The sequence below is a fragment of the Gossypium hirsutum genome, chromosome A10 (assembly GCF_007990345.1).
Source record: "Gossypium hirsutum isolate 1008001.06 chromosome A10, Gossypium_hirsutum_v2.1, whole genome shotgun sequence".
Classification (NCBI taxonomy): domain Eukaryota; kingdom Viridiplantae; phylum Streptophyta; class Magnoliopsida; order Malvales; family Malvaceae; genus Gossypium; species Gossypium hirsutum.
In genome coordinates, this window is record NC_053433.1 from 91,791,801 (window position 1) to 91,809,822 (window position 18,022).

At 32.3% G+C, this 18,022-nt stretch overlaps 1 protein-coding gene and 1 long non-coding RNA gene across 6 annotated transcripts; both read right to left on the minus strand.

Moving 5' to 3' along the window:
* Nucleotides 1–387: 387 nt before the first annotated feature.
* On the minus strand, nt 388–1,353 carry LOC107895988 (uncharacterized). Its single transcript, XR_001683541.2, has 2 exons — nt 881–1,353; nt 388–787 (listed from the first exon to the last, which is right to left on the minus strand). It is a non-coding gene; the product is annotated as an uncharacterized lncRNA (long non-coding RNA).
* A 14,024-nt stretch (nt 1,354–15,377) lies between these two features.
* LOC107896744 (calcium-dependent protein kinase 32) lies at nt 15,378–17,841 on the minus strand. 5 transcript variants are annotated; one of them, XM_041079011.1, is made up of 7 exons: nt 17,392–17,761; nt 17,204–17,264; nt 16,641–16,878; nt 16,130–16,537; nt 15,929–16,044; nt 15,793–15,856; nt 15,378–15,624 (listed from the first exon to the last, which is right to left on the minus strand). In XM_041079011.1, the coding sequence occupies exons 4-7, from the start codon at nt 16,176–16,178 to the stop codon at nt 15,443–15,445; spliced, it is 411 nt and encodes a 136-aa protein (XP_040934945.1). In that variant the 5' UTR covers nt 16,179–16,537; nt 16,641–16,878; nt 17,204–17,264; nt 17,392–17,761; the 3' UTR covers nt 15,378–15,442. The 5 variants fall into 5 exon arrangements, with proteins under 5 accessions (XP_040934945.1, XP_040934946.1, XP_040934948.1 ...); XM_041079012.1 differs by having other exon boundaries at nt 16,130–16,229; nt 16,324–16,878; XM_041079014.1 differs by having other exon boundaries at nt 16,130–16,229; nt 16,324–16,878; nt 17,484–17,725.
* Between the last annotated feature and the right edge of the window lie 181 nt (nt 17,842–18,022).

Sequence of the window (18,022 nt, forward strand, 5' to 3'; positions counted from 1 at the left end):
TATGTTTGCTATGATTACTTTGAGTCTTGGTTAATAAATGTTAAATTGTATTATTGTTCTGTTTTAAAGTTAAAAGGTTTTGTTTTGTATAGTAATACTCCATAACTTTAATCCGACAATGAAGACAAATTAAGGGTGTTACATAAAAAATCTGGATCTTGGTGTGGAAATTTTGTCAAAATTTTATTCCTACATTTCAGAGTTTACATTTTAGAAGAATAATGACAGATAATCATTGTCCACATTGTCGTGATTTTAGTGAATCAATCTTACATATAAGTCGTGATTGCTTGTTTGCAAAGCAAGTGTGGTCAAAATTAAATTTTCAATTGCCAAATGAAGTTGCAGATGAAAGTTTTACCGTGTGGTTAAACTGGCTCTTTGAAATTTCAAACAACAAAAGAAAGAAGAGATTTTTATTATAGTATAGGCTATTTGGTATTCTCTCAATAAAATTTCTACATCAAAGGAGTATGCAAAGTATTGAAGAGGATGTTATCTTCATCAGGGGTTATAGAAAGGAGTATCAGGATCTTTCATCAACTCTACAGCATCCCAACCCTCGAGCCATGATTCACTGGGTCCCTCCACCTCCAAGTTGGGTCAAGGTAAATGTGGATGCAGGGTATTCAATTTCAAAATAGAAAGTTGTTTCAGGATTCATTATTAGAGATGAAGAAGTCCAAACAATAGGTTCTGGTTTTAGAATTCATGACTTGGTCAAGTCGGTTGTGATGGTTGAAGCGACTGCAATTCTTCATGGTCTCTAGTTCGCAAAAGAAATGGGCTTCATGCAGGTAGTGTTGGAAAGTGATTTAAGGACCGTTATTCAGAAATTTCAAGCAAATAAGGAAGATTACTCGAATATTAGATCGATTACCTGGGATGTGAGGGTTCTAGCAAGGAACTTCTTAGCTTGTCGATTCGAGTTTGTTGCCAGAGGAGGAAACTCAGCTGCGCATGCAATGGCGATGAGAAGTTTGGAAAACCACATATGGGTTAAAGATGCACTGTCGAGAGTTAGTGAGTTAGCAGATTCCGACCATCATTTCCAGCAACCATCGTAGCTCTTCTTGACTATATTATTGTCTCTGGCTTGAGGATTCTACTACATTTGTGTCTGAAAGCAAACCTCAATCCCCCTCCCATGTCTGCTTCTTCGATTGTCTGAACAAGGAAGGGATTTGGGCGTTTTTGGTTTCTCTGGTAACTGAAGGGTTTGGACGAAGATTCTTGAGTCTGGTCTTACTATTTTGTTTCATTTTGCTTTTCTGATTGTGATTTGTTTATTTGTTTTTAGGGTTTGTTTTGTTTTTGAACTACTTCAAATTCCAAGCCTATAAATAAAACCAAACAAACTATTAAAAAAGGGGGTTCAAAACGAAAATCCATCATTAAAAGGATAAAAATGTAAACAAAAAAATTTATTGCAAAAATTGAACTATAAGTCATCCCATACCATACATAGAACAATTCATAATTAAGTAAATTCAAAATGAATAATTTTTTTATGGGTTGGTACACCATAATTTGGTTGGAATGGATGAAATCAACTAATATGCACTAGTATAATTGGTACCGATCAAAATTTGCATCGAAACGGAATTTAAAATTTGTTGTCTAATTTACTACTCGAACAAAGCATTCTGGCCAATACAGGTGGTACCAGAATGAAATTGACTACCTTAGTTTTAATTGTTTTCTTAAGTTGCTTTTGTATCTATCTTAATTTATATCTTATTTTATTTAAATTATTATATTAATTCAATTTTAACAAAATATCATTTATGTAAGATACTCAAATATTAAAAAAGCACTTAAATAATTTTTGAAATTCAATTAGAGATAAGATTTATTTTTATTTTTATTTTATATAATAATAATTTGATTTATACAATTACTTGCATATTGATTTAGTATTTGTATCCTTTTTTAAAAAAAAATCTTTTTTTATTTTATTTTTTAATTAAACATATTAACTTTTGAATCAATTTTAAATTATTATATAATAAATTTTAATTTAAACTACTTTATAATAATTAATTCCTACTATTAATTAAATAAATTATTTATAAAATTAAAAGCTCACCGTAAAACAATAAATAATACTAGTAAATTTTTTAAAAAATAAAACAATTAATGAAATTAAAAAGAAAAGCTAAATGTGGCTTGATTTTTATTTTGAGTCATGGAAAGGGGGATGAAGATGGGCCAGAGAATTTTTTTTTAGTTGAAAAAGGGAATAAGATTCATAAAATATTAAGAGAGTTAAACTCAATATATAAAACAACCATGCTTATCAATAAGCAGTAAGGTTTCCGAGCACTTAGGAGGATTATTACAACCGATAAAGAGTAAAAGACAAGACACCATTCGAGGGAGAGTTACATTGTAAATTACTCCCTAAATCAGCAAGTGCATCGATGCATTTGTTCCCTTCTTGAAAACCATGCAGCAAAGGTCTAGTAGTTAAAGATTGTTGGAGCATCTTGCACTCATCAACCAAAGGGGTGAGAATTAGATTGGTAGAATTATTATTAGCCATTAGAAAAATAACAATGGTGGCATCAACTTCAATATTTAGGTCATTGATATTAAGTGATCTTAATAGGTGGAGTTTATCTCTTAATTCCCACAATTAAGCTTGGACGCTACTAGCGCAAGAGATATGTTTATAAGATTTAATCGTCCAATTCCCTAGGTGGTCCCAAATGAAAGCACCGACTCCTTCCTTCCCCGGGTTATTAAGAGATGACCCATCGGTATTAAGCTTAAAGAAGTCCCTACTAGGTGGTTTCTAAGAGACCCCAAAGAATGAGGGGAAGGGAAAACATCGTACTGATGATGAATAGGCACAAATTCCCTGGTTGCAGATAATATCTACTTACAAAAGGTTTCCTTAGGATAATGGCTTCCAAAAATAACAACATTCTGAAGCAATCAAATTTCCGAAAGAGCAAAAGAAAACACTACAAACCAAGAAAGGCTAGGGAAAGACGTCCACTTCTTAGAGGATAGGCTAGCAATAATCCACTCTGTCCAAGAAGGATATGGACACAGTCTACAATGAACCTTGGTATACAAGGACTCCTAGAGGTCATGAGAGGTCTCTAAAGAGATGAGAGATCTCTTTTGGAGTTATGGTACACTACAGTAATGATCATCAAAACAAGGTGTCGACTTCTGAGACACATACACATAGGAATAACACAATGCTCGCATTTTTACAAGAAAAATTTTATCTTAGAAGGAATTTTGGCTTTCCAAATTAGGTTCCAAAGGTTAGCATTGGGTTCAAGAATCTTGATATCTAAACCAGCCACAAAAGCATAAGCACTGGCCAGAGTAAACCAACCATTGCTAGTATACCCCAACATAAAATGTCTAGGACATTGGGGATAGGAGTTTTCAAAAATATATAAATCAAATCTTGAGGTAATCTTAAAAAAAGACATGATGTCCTTTGATCTTCCTACTGATCTGCCATAGTAGATCATGTTATTTGTATCCCTTTTCACATAATTTTATCATGTTTAATAGTAAAATTTAGTCAATTCAGTAATAATTTATGTTTTTATAGTTTAAGTAGTCAATTTATGGTTTTTAGTAGTTTTGTGGTATTTGATATCTAAATAAGGTTATCTGGTTAGGTAGGATAGATCAAGAGCCAAAAATGCAACTTTAGGCTGAAATTTTTGCCAATGTTGCAATTTGTATCCCTTTTCACATAATTTTAGCATGTTTAATAGTAAAATTAAGTCAATTTAGTAATAATTTATGTTTTTTATAGTTTAAGTAGTCAACTTATGATTTTTAATAGTTTTATGGCATTTGATATCTAAATAAGGTTATGTGGTTACGTAGGACATATCGAGAGCCAAAGATGCAACTTCGGGCTCAAAATTTTGCCAATGTCACGATTTGTATCCCTTTTCACATAATTTTAGCATGTTTAATAGTAAAATTAAGTCAATTCAGTAATATTTTATGTTTTTATAGTTTAAGTAGTTAATTTATGATTTTTTTAGTAGTTTTATGGTATTTGATATCTAAATAAGGTTATGTGATTATATAGGATAGATCGGGAGCCAAAGATGCAATTTCGAGCTGAAATTTTTGCCAATATTACGACCACAAAGTATGGAAGTTGCAACATAAAAAATAGACGCAAGAATAACTTCTGGAATGAAAATGGTGTGAATGTTGTGACATTGGGCCATGAAAGTCAGGACATTGAAGATAGACTCAAGGAAGGGACTTAAATGGGTTCCATGTCGGGATGAGGAAGGTATTCCACGTCACGACGATTTTCCGAACGTGGCAGCTGCAATTTCATGGGCAGTTCAGGATCTTTTTCTAATTTAAAGTCATAATTGTTGTATTAAGCGGAGAGGCATTTTAGTCTTAGAATTCTCACATATATAATTAACTTAATAATCATATTAAGAGGACGAATAAACCATTATTCAATTTTCAAATTTTTCATTAGATTAGGTTTTCTTTATGTTTTTTTAATCAAAATCTCTTTATCCTGAAGTTTAGACGTTGCAAGTGGAGAATATTTCAGACGCTTGTTGTTATCTCGATTTAATCAATGAGCATTCTCTTTTGTATCCTCTTTATTTATATCACTTTAGTTAATTTAGTAAATTGAAAGTTTGTATGAATAGGAGAATAAAATCTGATCTATTATTCAAATCTTGCATTGTTGTTTGAGTAATTGATTACTTAACTAGGTGTTTCTTTATCTGAATTGGGTATTTATTCACATTTGTTAAAGTTCTTAGTACACTAGGATTGACAACCCTGGTAGAATAATTAGACAAACTGTAACACCCCTCACCCGTACCTGACGCAAGGGTAGGGTTTGAAGCATTACTAGGACTTTACATTTTGAAACGCACCAAATTGGGTCACCAAGTTTTACTCAAATTATAAGCTTTTCATCCATGAACAACTTGTCCCTTATATAGGCCTTCGAGGCCTATAACATACCTAAAGGCAGTGCGGGACAAATTCGGGTACGTTCGATAAACCTTAGGCTCCTTAGGAAAATTTTCCTTACCATAAAGTGTCACACGCCCGTGTAGGTGGGCCGTGTGGACACACACGCCCGTGTGACTTGGGGCACGCCCATGCCCTTCAGCCGTGGGCAACACTGACTTATCAACACGGTCATGGCACACACCCATGCTGCCTGCCCGTGGACGACACTGTCTTTTTAACACGGCCATGGTGTACGGCCGTGTGGCCTACCCGTGTACAACTTTGAGCTAAAATTTTAAGTACAGGGGATACACGGCCATAGCACACGCCTATGGGAGGGAATTGTGTGTCACACACAGCCTAGACACATGCCCGTGTGTCTAACCATGTGGATTCTAATAGGTTATTTTCCAAGCCTTTACTCACCCCTTTCTACTACTTGTGTTTAGTGGTTATCAAATTTAAAGTAAAACGCAATTATACACTTGTAAATAATCTTGGTTAAACTAGATGTATGGAAACCTCATATCATTAGTTTCATACATGATAGGTTATTTCTCATTTAGTGTTTATGGGTTCCCATGTCACTTTAATTCATCCAAAATTGGCTCGTTCATGTAACTCATTGCCAATTGGTAACGACCCATCACTTGTAATTAAAACCAAGCATAAATTCGTAGGACATAGCCTACTTCAATTAAGCCAATTTTTGTGGCCATATACAAAAAAATAAACATATTTTTACATGCCTTCATTTGACAAATCAAATGACACATATAACAAAATACTAAAAAATACTATACATGCCATTGAACAAAACAAACAAAGTCTTTATACCAAAGCTTGTCTAGTTGATAGTGTGTTGACTCTCCAATCGTCTTCCAATCTTTTCGAGTCTTCGAGCTCTGTGAGACAGGGGAAAAGAGAGGGGTAAGCATTTACATGCTTAGTAAGCTCGAATAACCAGAAAGTAAACTTACCGAGTAATTAGCATACATCAATATTTAAATCATGAAATCATCAATTATGAAACGACTCCTTATCACGTGCACTCAATCAATGAGTTAGTGACATAACAAAGCATCATATAATTTATGTAGATGAGCTTATCATTCATCATCTTATAGATATACATCATATTAATCCCGTTGAGTTTCTAGGAAATCTTGATGGAATACCCATTATCCGTCAATTCTCACAAATGATCATTTCACATATATGCACTTCCACGAACCTCACATCTTATGGCAGAATTACCAGTCCAGGCTAAATCCCCCATATCATGAACTCATAAAGTGATGTCGGGATTACCAGTCTAGGTTAAATCCCTTATTGCAACAAACACCCTTACTGAGTTCGAATCTGAATTACCAGTCCAGGCTAAATTCAGACCCTAATCGGATTACCCGTCCGGGATAAATCCATAATGCACACACATATTCTTCGGGAGCTTGATCATTCAAGGAACACCCGTTCGGGCTAGATCCTTTTCATACTTGAGATCACGGATTACCCGTCCAGGCTAAATCCTTACTGTAACAGATGCAGGATCTCTTTACACATATCAATGAGGGTTTATCCATCAAATTCCCTTTGTCAACCTCAACCAAGACATTTTTCAAATGTTACCATCAAATATGTATTTCCATGATATTTCATGCCAATAATAAATGCAATCATCATGTATTCATAAATCATTCAATTATGCATATTAGGGGTTTACTTTAAGTTATCCGAACTTACCTGGTATTCTTTTTGGAGTTGTTTCTCGGTTATTCCGAAACCTTGCGTTTACTTCGATCGACCTCCGAAATTTGTTCCTCGGGGTCTATAACAGCAAAATTAACTCATTAATACCCCAAATTATACATTTCAAGTTTAATATCTACCCTTGGTCCAAATGACCGTTTTTCCCCTAACCTTTCATATTTTTACGTTTTAGTCCCTAGGCTCGTATAATGAAACACATGCACTTTTTATCTTACCCAAGCCTAGCTGAACACTTTTTCTTCTTATGGTAGCCCACATTTTCCATATTTTTCTCATTTCTACCACACATTTACATCTTTTGCAAAATAGTCCTTATAAGGGTTTCTCATGAAAACCAACTAAGAAAAGATGTTTAATACACATTCATCCTTCATATTCCTCCATAATCCATCAAAATACAAGCAACTCATGCATGGGTAAATTTTTAAACATGAATCCTAGCATGAAATATGGTAGAAATGGAGAGAGCAAGCTACCAGGATTTCAAAAATGCAAAGAACATTAAAAACGGGGCTTGGGAGCACTTCCTATTGAGCTTGGAAAGCTTGAAAACCCTAGCTATGGAAACCCCTAGAAACTTCGGCAGCATGGAGAAGGAGAATGGCTGATTTTTGGTTCATTTTTCCCATTTTATTTCACTTAAATGCCAAATGACCAAAATGCCCTTAAGCCCTTTCTTTGAAATTTCATCAAGCAAGCCCATTTTGGTCCAAAAATTTAGAAATTGGGAAAATTTCTCCCCAAGACCTTCTATTTTATAATCTAAAGCAATTTCATGCAATCTGCTTTTAGAAATCAAGTTTTGTAATTTATTCAATTTAGTCCCTAATTTCCAATTGAACACCTTACTCAAAGAATTTCTTCATGAAATTTTAACACATGCATATAATCATATTCTAGGCCTCATAATAATCATGAAATAAATATTTTGATGTCATATTTGTGGTCCCGAAATCACTATTCCGACTAGGCCCTATTTCGGGATGTTACACAAACGGTACTAAAATGGTATTCTATTGTGCAAGCCTTTAGTAAACTTCTTTTAGAGGTGAGACTGAAAGGATATTTGTATACTTGTGTAAGACCGAGAGGGTATCCTAGGTAGTAACTCTTAGCGAGGATAAGACCGAGAGGGTATTTTTAGTCAATGGATGTAAATAACTCAACTAAGGTAAATACTGGCTTAATTCATAATTAGTAATTCAAACAACTTTAGGCTAAGTAGCTTACGTCGTTTAAACAAGAAATAGAAAGTTTCGATAGTTTTAACCTTAGGTTTAGTTTAATTTAATTAGTTTTATGGCAACCTTAATCTTGAATTTGCACTATTAATTCTCGACTCAAAAAAGAACTAGTACTTAATTTTGGATAACTTATTTAGTAATAGTTTTCACCAACTTAGTAATCCCTTAGGTACGATCATTGGAATACTTCCAAAGTGTTTCGTTGTAACTATAAACTATATTACAATTTGACCTGTACACTTGTAGACACTGCACGTAATTCTATATTTAATTGTAGATCACTAAGCCTTGGGGTGCGGTCCAGTTGTTGTCGGGGATTGCGTTGATGTAAAATTGTTATTGAATTGGTTGTTAACTAAAGCAATACTAGTTGAAATATAAGCGAGCCAGATAGTGTTCTAATTTTCTTAGAAAATTAGTTTTAATTTTCTCTTTTATTAATTTTTGTATTTACCTTGTTTAAAGTTTAACTTAATCATGGATAATGACATGTACATATGGTATTATGAGCAACACCTGAACAATTAAAGTCGAGTTAGTCGAAGGAGCCTCTATGAACTAGTGGAGTTATGGCGAGGAATATGAGAGGCATGAATATTCAGATAAACCTCCATATGATTTGTATGGATATGCTATCGAGAGAGAGAGAGAGAGAGAGAGAGAGAGAGAGAGAGAGAGAGAGAGAGCTACAACCAAGGATGGTATAATAGTTATCCGATTTATGATCTACAACGTTAGCATTACCTAGAATCTCAATGTTCCTATTTAGATTGGGGTGAGGATCATAGCGGATATGAGGAGCACTCAAAGTACAATATGTCCAAGTGGATAGATATGATGGAAAGCTAGAGATCTTCCTCGGATCGTCGTTTTTCCTTCATAAAAAACATGCTAAATCGGGTGATCAAAATTTCCTAAATACAGTCCGAAGTAAATACTTCAACGGAAAAGGTCATGCATGATGTTCCTGAATCTGATGACAAGGACCCATGTTGACCATATTGCGTCCAACAATGAAATTCGATAAGAGATTGGAATTAAAGACCATGATGATGAGTTGAAGATGGAAAAATGTGTTTTTGATCTAACTAATGTAGTAGTAGAAATAGGAGTAGGAGTAAACATAAACATAGCTGATAACAGTGAGCTCAAACCGGATATGAATAAGGTGTAATAGAGCCTGTACACCTTCTGGCCATAGTTGGGGAGATGCCAACCAAAGGAACCAATGAGTTCATTCCGTTCTTATTTGGAAAAGGAGATAAAGTGTAACAACGCGTTTTTCAATAGTGTTGGAAAGTGATGGTTTCAGAATAATATTTACGAGGTTAGTATAAAGGTTAATCAAATTTTGGTCCCTTAATTTTGTCAATTGGATAGCTAATTAAGGTATAAAGACTAAATTGTAAAAGTTTATCGCTATAGATTTTTAATTAGTCGAAGGGTCAATTGAGCAATTGGACCATTAGTAAACGACTAACGGTGGTGTATATTAGTTGGAACCCACCAAATGTGTTAATCATGCTTAAAATTAGTTTAGTTAAGATTAATTAATTTAATTTTTATTCATTAAAAATAAATCAAAGTATAAAAGGCAACTTAAAGTTGTCATCTTTTATTTCCTTTCTTTCATCCACCAAATGAGCTAAGGAAAACCTAGAAAACTATAGTTGAAGCTTCAAGTTATTTGATCTTTAAATAGATCGAGAATTGAACCAGACCAAAGATAATCAAGAAAAATGTAAAATTATTGATTAGTCCTTACAAATTTGGCTTGTTTGCTGATTTAACCAGGTAAGTTCATATGGTATGACTTTATTTAAATTGTTATGGATTTAAATTTTGAATATGTGTATGTTTTATTGAAATTTGGATTGTTAGCGATTTGGTAAAAATGTGCGATTTGTATTTAATTGTAAAGAAATATATATTGAAAATGCCTAGATGAACTTAGTAAAGTTCTTGTGCACACTATTATGGATTGATTACTGATGATTACCAAGATCCAGTATTTGTTGTGGACTCAAAGATACATGTGACACAGGTCTAGCTCAGACTAGTAACCTAATCTTATTTTAAAGGTTTAGCTCTGACAGCTAACCTAACATGTATCTTTTCAACTTGACCAAGCAAAATGTCTCTATGGAGACCACTATTACTATATGTCTCTATGAAGATTGTCACATCCTAAAAATCGGGTTATAAATCGAGGATTAGTGAATCAGAAATTAGAAATAGATAAATAATCAAAATAAGTAAGAATAAATAAGATAAAATATTAAAATAATTATAATTAAAAATTAAGTTTAAGAAATTAAAAATTAGGTATCCGAGAATAATTTGGTTAAAACAGATTTTTTAAAATGAGATCGGATTTGGAAATAATTTAAAAATTAAGTTTTAATTGAAAATAAGGACCTATTTGAAGAATGGAAGAAACTAGAGGTGGTTAAAGGAGTAATGGCCCAATTTTTAAAAATTGGTTGCCTATTTAACACCCCCCACCATCCTTTCCCTCTCATTTCTCTCTTTATTCAAAATTTTCCCAAACACCAAATTAAAGTTTTTCTCTAAAAAATGATTCATCCTTTTTTACTTTCAAGCTTTCCAACCACAAATTCCTCTTTCAATTTAAAAAAATATTCAAGTTTTCTACCTAAATTTCTCTATTTTTCTTCATACGTTTTTGCTCGAATTTGATCATCAACTTGTTGTTTTTATCAAATTGAGGTAACATTCTGATTTTTTTAGGATTAAACTAAGTATGTTGTTATTTCAATCCAAGTTTTAACGGATTTAATCAAGATCTCAATAAATCTAATGATTTTAAACTGATTTTTGGCTTAAAAATTGTAGATCTCGTAATACTAGGCTAAGATGTTGTTTTACAATGATTTTAACTTCTAGGCTAAGATGTTGTTTTACAGTGATTTTAACTTATTTTGATATAAATAAATGGAATTTGATTTTAATTTAACAAATCTTTAATGAATTTTAATGAATTGGACGTTTTCCCCTTTTAAATGTTCATATAGGCTTGATTTTTTCAGAAAAGTTAAATTCGTGTACTTAGGAGAAATTGATGGTTTAGATCTGTAATTAGATGATATTTAGTATGCTTAGAAACTTATTTGAGAATTAGAAACAATATTTGAGTGCTGAAACATTTATTTCAGCAAAACTAGCTAATTTTTAGGATTGTGAATAAGAAACTTGGATTTGTGATTCTAGAGTGATTTGGTTGTGTTGGAAAAAACTTGTTTGAAAATGGTTTTCTTGTATAGCGGACAATTAAAATTTTGAAAATCGATCCGGTTTGTAATATTTATAGCAATAAACATTAACCGAATTCGTACATGTGTTTTTGGATAAGCAGATCCTTGATGTTTTCCTGCTTTCAACCAAATGGTCTTCTCTGTTATTCTCGTATCAGGAACTACTTTGAGTGTGGGCTCCAACCAATTGAATTGAAACACAGAACTAGAAAAAGTTTTCTCTCTTTTTTGGGTGAAAACGAAAATTCTCTCTTCTTTAATAGAAACCGATAAAATTGTTATTATGAAAAATATGTTTATAAGTTGAGAATGAACTCTCTTTATTTTTTTGGAAAAATAAAAATCTCTCAAAAGTTGTCTTAATAGCTCTATCAGTGCCATCTATTTATAGGAAGAGAAGGTAGAACCCTTATAGAGTTGTAAATGTTTATTTTAAATAGAAAAACAGTATCCTACTTAGAGTAGGAGAGGAGTGAACAACTCACCCTTGTATTTCCACTAGGGTTGCCGCCCCCTTCATGTTATATGAGGGGTTTTGGGTCTCTCTCACATCGAGTCCAATTACGAGTACTTCTTGGGCCTCTTTGACCAAGTACTCTGTAATATGATCCAACCCAATTTAGTTTTTCTATTTCCCAAAATAAACTTTAATATCTATATATTAAATAATTTTCTTACCCCAATTTTACCCCTGATAAAATTTTGATTATTTTACCCTCGATAAAATTTCGAGACAATTCGTTCAATATGTCACAACTCAACATGTTCGCTATGACCGAATGATTTATTTTCATTTTCAAGCTTCAAAACAGTCCAAAAACATAAACTCATTCTTCCATAATTTTTAAGTTCCTATATAGGATTGCAAGTTTCCATTTTTATTTTTATTTTTATTTTCATTTTTAGAAACCTACATTCATTTACAAATGATTCCATTTCTCCATTTTGGAGAAAACCATAATCATTCCTGAATGTTTCCCATTTTTCTTTTTCTATTCATTTCGTCCATTAAGAGAAAACACACAATTCATTTCTAGTTTCAAAGAGCTAGTGGAGGGACTGATTGGACATATGAAGTTGAGGCTCAAATGATTTATAATTAAGTTTTGGCTTTTCGCCTATTAATTATAAACTCATTTAGTCATGAAGTCATTCCACTATAGTATCGTGACTAAGCTCTCCCCAACGATATACCTTTATGAAAGTAACTACTTAGTGCTCATCCAATAACCTTGTCATTAATGTGTTACCCTCATAGGATATCATTGATCTCTTTGGGATAATATCTGTTCTCCCAATATGATCCTATTTTATATCATGGTAATCATTACATCCTCCTTCATGAAAAGTCAATCACTATCAAATGGTGATCAAGTCATCCATCACAAAGACGGATGACCCATGGCCACATTTATTTTTCACTTAATTAATTTATCTCTTAATTATTTAAATTAATTATAGAAAATAATTATACACAAATATGATGTCATCATTTTTACCCATTGTATCTCTGGCTTTGACCTACAATAATTTCGACATTGCGCTTTATAATTGGTCTGAAAATTTCTTCGTTTACAAATATATTGTGTCAATATTATTTTTCCCTAATTAATTTAAATTATCATTAATTAAATTAAGTTAATTAAGTGATAATATTAAATGATTATTTTATATCTAAATTAATTAAATTAATAAGACATAAATATTAAATAATCACTTCAAATAATGAGTTTACATCCCACAAAAACTCTATTACATTCAAGTGCATAAAAGGGGATCACCTCTAAGCTATTCAGTAGAACTTCACAAGTTTAGAAATCCAAAGTTCTCTGAAGGAAAGATTTTAAAGACTAGAAGTTCTATCCAGAATCCTAAAAAATCTCTAAAGAACTCGTACAAATTCTAAAGAGCAACACATCAATTCTGAAGAAAGTTGCTCTTCAATCTTGTTCAACCGATAGGAATAAGGCTAAATTTGTTTTTCAATATCAAGCCAAGAAGGCCCTTGAAGTGGAATCATCCTTCCATCCAATATCACATCTAAACACCCCTTTGACCAAAGCTTTCTCTAGTTCGGTTGCACCAACAAAAAAAAGATAAAACTCCTTTTCAAGATCAAGTCTCGACGACCCTTAAAGCGAATATTGTTGATTCAATATTAAGTCTCAAAAATCATTAAATCCAACAAAATAAAATTCTCAAGCAAGCATCATACCAAACCTAATTTCAAGATTTAGTCTCGATGACCCTTTAAACAAATTGTATCCTTCCAAGACCTAGTCCAGACAACTCTTGAGTTGAAGTTCAACTGAAGAAAAGATTCAAATGAGATTTTTTTTTTGTATTCGGGAAACTTCAAGAGATTGTAATTTTTTTCAAAATTATAAGTAAAATTTGGCTCTAAATTTTCAAGTCAGTTTTTAACTCAAAATTTATGTGTACAGAATAATTGATACAAGAATAAGATTTAAATTTATGTATTTAAACAAGCGTAATAAGTGTTAAATGATAAACAAAAATATTTACATTGAACTTATAATTAAGTTGAAAAATATGTATATGAAAGTAATATAAAAATAAGTAGCGAATTGATTATGATTAAGATTGTAAATGGCAGGAAACTTGATATATAAATATTAAAGTATTAATTGAGTTTAGAGAGGATATGAAATTAGGTTGATAAGTAAGAATATAAAGAACTAAAATTAGGTGTTGAAATAAGTTATACAATCTGTGAATAAACTATATATGCTGGAATGAAAATATCATATTAAAGTCAAGTTATGGGATTAATATCATTAAATGTTTTAAAGAATTATTTAAATGATAATTGATAAATTAAAATAAGTGAATTAGATATGAAAAGTAAATGTTAGTTAGTTGATTTGTGCTTCACTTTCACTCGATTGTTGAACAGGAAGGATGACATAGCCTTTTATACGTGAGTATAACCAGATACTATACCTCCAAAATATCTACGTAATTGTCCTTCAAATACATATCACATTTTATGAAACTCAAATCCTTTAATAACCTCCACATATCAACTCAAACAGTATCTTATAAACAAAGTGAATATCTTCATCGAATTTTAGACCAAGCATTCTTAATCGATTCATATACTCTAAAGCATATTTAGATTTATTTTTTTTTACAAATAAATTTTAATGTTTCCTGAATGATCTCGAAGTAAATAACAAATAATAAAAGATACAAATCAAAATTGTCAGTTCTAGAACAATGTCACAAATTGATAATCCCAGTGTTATGAGTAATGTTACAATAATAGCTCTAAAAGTGAACCAACATTGTTAATGTTCTAACAACCTCCTCTTTTGGACTTCTTTAAAAAATTTTACAAAAATTTTACAATACATTTGGTTCACTGTAATGGAATAAGGATGCAATTGAATAGAGCTGTAATAGAATAGAGCTGTAATCAACAATCCAACTGTTTGATTGAATGGAATAGAATAGAACTGTAATAGTATTTTTATGTTTGGTTGAATAAAATGATGTAATAACATAAGGAAAAAAACTAAAATGATCAGAATACCCTTAGTAGAATTGTTTAGGTAGATCATTATTGTTATTGTTATTAAATTTTAATAAAATTATTATTAAAAATAATTTAATAAAAATAATAAATAATTTAACCATTTTTTAACATAATTATTATTAAATAAAACTTAATAAAATAATATATAATTTAATAAAATTTTTAATACATTTATTATTATATAAATTAAAAAATCATAATTATTATTATGTTTTTATCCGTTTTTTGTGTCGTTTATATTTCAATTATTTTTCCTGCCCTCCCTTAATTATGTGTCATTTGATTAGCATTCATATTGTTGCAAGAGTAAGAGAATGTGAATTGTCTAGATTGTAGGAGAACGTGAATTGCATAGAGTGTGTTTATCTTTGTATTTAATAGTGAAAAAAGATTATGAATAATTCCATAAGATATATTCACATAATTTATTGCTGATAAATCCCAACCAAAATAACTGAAATTGAAATTCAGCAACATGGAGGCCATGACAGTTTTGGTCAAATAGTCATAGCCCAAATACAAAATATAATGAACAAATTCACATGCATGTAGAAAGATCATTAGCTACTGATCAAATACAAAATATAATGACAGTTTTGGTCAAATAGTCATAGCCCAAATACAAAATACAAAATAATACTAATTATCACCATAGAATCTTTAGCAGCAGAAAGATCATTAACTACTGGACCTTTTTGTTTAGCTAAACTTCTAGAATTTGCAATCAGGCCAGAATGCCTCCTGCGTGTAGGATCTGCTGAAGACCAACCAGAAGGTCTGGTCTCTTCACCTGTGGAAAATCTACCATATCATCATGTTGCTCCAGATAGACCATGGGGCATTATCTAAAAATACTATGTGACTGAATATACATAAATAAAAGAAATAATCAAGTAAAAAAATAAACTATTGCAATAAATGACCAGACAAAATCAGGAGCAAGAAAAATAGAACATGCCTGACTGACTATCAGCAATTGCACCTACAGGAGGTAAGTTAGAGCTAGTTCCAGCACCAGGGCCCTGGAAAACATTTAATAATGCAACATATAATCAATAAAAACTAGTCAAAGGTGGTGCAAATTGGATTATTACCCTTAGAGCTCTCTTCTTCAGCTTGTTCATTATAGAAAATTGTTTGAGCCTAGCTTTCACAGTCTCACCCAACAAAACGTTGGGTGCTTTCTTGGCATTTTGTAGCCATGGATGTTCTGCATACAATAGTTGGGATGATTTTTCATGCATAGAAAATATATATCAACATAAATAAAGCATGCAACATGTACAGAAGGTTACCAAGCACTTTCTGTACTGTAAGATGCTGCTCTGGATCAGGATTAAGCATTTTCTTTACAAGGTCCTTTGCATTGTCCGAAACCTTAGGCCATGGGTCCCTCTTAAAGCCAATAGCAGAGCGAATAATTGCTTGTGTCACCCCCTGCTCAATCTCTGTATGCAAACACGACTAGCCAGTATAGACATAAGAATACCTCTAAAATGGCATGAAATTCTTCCTTGGCTATTCCAATTCTATCAGTGTCACTTGAATCAACAACATAAATTATTGCTTGCGTATTTGGGAAATAACATCTCCAATATGGCCTGTAAAAGATGCAGATTAAAAAGAAAAGTGGAAGACGAGTGTTGGAGGGTGGTGAAGTCAATCGGCGTGTTCAACAAGCAGCAAATTGCCCTATGAAAGGACTAAAATCATCACAAAGAAAGCAAATTGGCGATTAAAAATTACGAAAAATAAAACTCCTTCCTGAGTAATAAATGAAAAATGATGAATCTTCTTTCACCTCACCTTATTGTCCAGCTAAAGAGCAGCCAGAAAAACCCACAAGATATCCCCATATCAGAATTAAATAAATAGAGGAAGCAAAGTAACTTAGAGGTTGGATCTCCATTAGTTAGAAGACACACCAAAACAGTTAAAGCTACTTTAACAAATCAATTGAAAATCTCATCTGTACCAAAAGTATTGGGATGTTTCCTTGAGAACACATAGCTTAAAAACAAGTACCTGATGCTTGTCTGACCACCTGCAAAAAACAAAACTACATTTGATTTAAACTGGAACAAAGAGTTAAATGAATGTTACAACTTTATAGAATCTAACAGCTGATAAGCAAAACGGAGCTACATGTTTAAACTCAACAACTGAAACAATTTCTCTGTAAATTCAAGCCACAAAAGTTTCTGCTGATATAATCTTATACAATTCAAACTGTAACTATGCCAAAGCAAGCAGGCCAACCAGATAACTATAGGATCAAAAATGAAATTCAATGATTCGATAAATTAAATTGAACTCCATTTGTATAAACTACATTAGCTGCTATTTCAGATTTATTAACGTTAACTTACCTAAATCCCATACTTGAAACTTGATGTTGTTGTATTGTACAATCTCTATATTACCCAATCGCTGCAAAAAAAGAGTTCAAAAAAAAAATGGCGCATCGAAGCTGTCAGTCATTTAGAAAAAAAAATGAAGACCCAAAACAAGAATGATAAAGAAGAATTGAGAGAGTAGCCAGCAAAGGCAAACCTACTTGGAATTGTAGAGACTACCTCACCCATCTGAAGCCGATCTGTTGGAAGATGATCAAAATAATAATTAAAAAAAATGGAATATGGGCCTAACCTGAGAGGGCGAAGGCGTCAAGGGTGAAGCGTTGATGGAGCTTCAGACGTGAGGAAGGGTAAAGTTAGTGAAGAGGCTGGAAGGAAATGGGAAAAAGAACGAAAAAACAAAAGAAGAGGTTTCAGACGTGAGGAAGGGAGAAGGGTAAAGTTGAAACTGAAACGTGAGGAATGGCTATTCTGTGGGTAGGGTGCCGAATGCTATTCAGCGTGTTTAGTGGGAATAGAGGAGGGATTGAACGAGGCTGTAACAGGCATTACAGTCAACAAAACATTGGTTTGGTGGTGGGCCCATTGAATTGGGTTGTAATCTATTCCTATTACACCCAACCAAACAAAATGTTTATTCCTATTACACCCAACCAAACAAAATGTTTATAGTAAATATGTTATACCCCCATAAAAGCAATAAACAAAGAAACTAGATTAATCAGATGCATCTGAGTCCATAATCCATCTACATGTAAACTCCACCTTAACAAATGCTTAAGTGGCCAACGGTATAGCTTTTCCTGATCAAAAAATTATATTGGGAATAAC

What these genes read in the sequence shown, in the direction of transcription:
- LOC107896744 (XM_041079011.1), bottom strand. Translation starts at nt 16,178, where the DNA reads ATGCTTAATCCTGATCCAGAGCAGCATCTTACAGTACAGAAAGTGCTT. An exon ending in TACAGTACAGAAAGTGCTTG is followed by an intron (nt 16,045 to 16,129) that starts GTAACCTTCTGT and finishes TATTGTATGCAG; the next exon opens with AACATCCATGGCTACAAAAT. An exon ending in TGAAGAAGAGAGCTCTAAGG is followed by an intron (nt 15,857 to 15,928) that starts GTAATAATCCAA and finishes AATGTTTTCCAG; the next exon opens with GGCCCTGGTGCTGGAACTAG.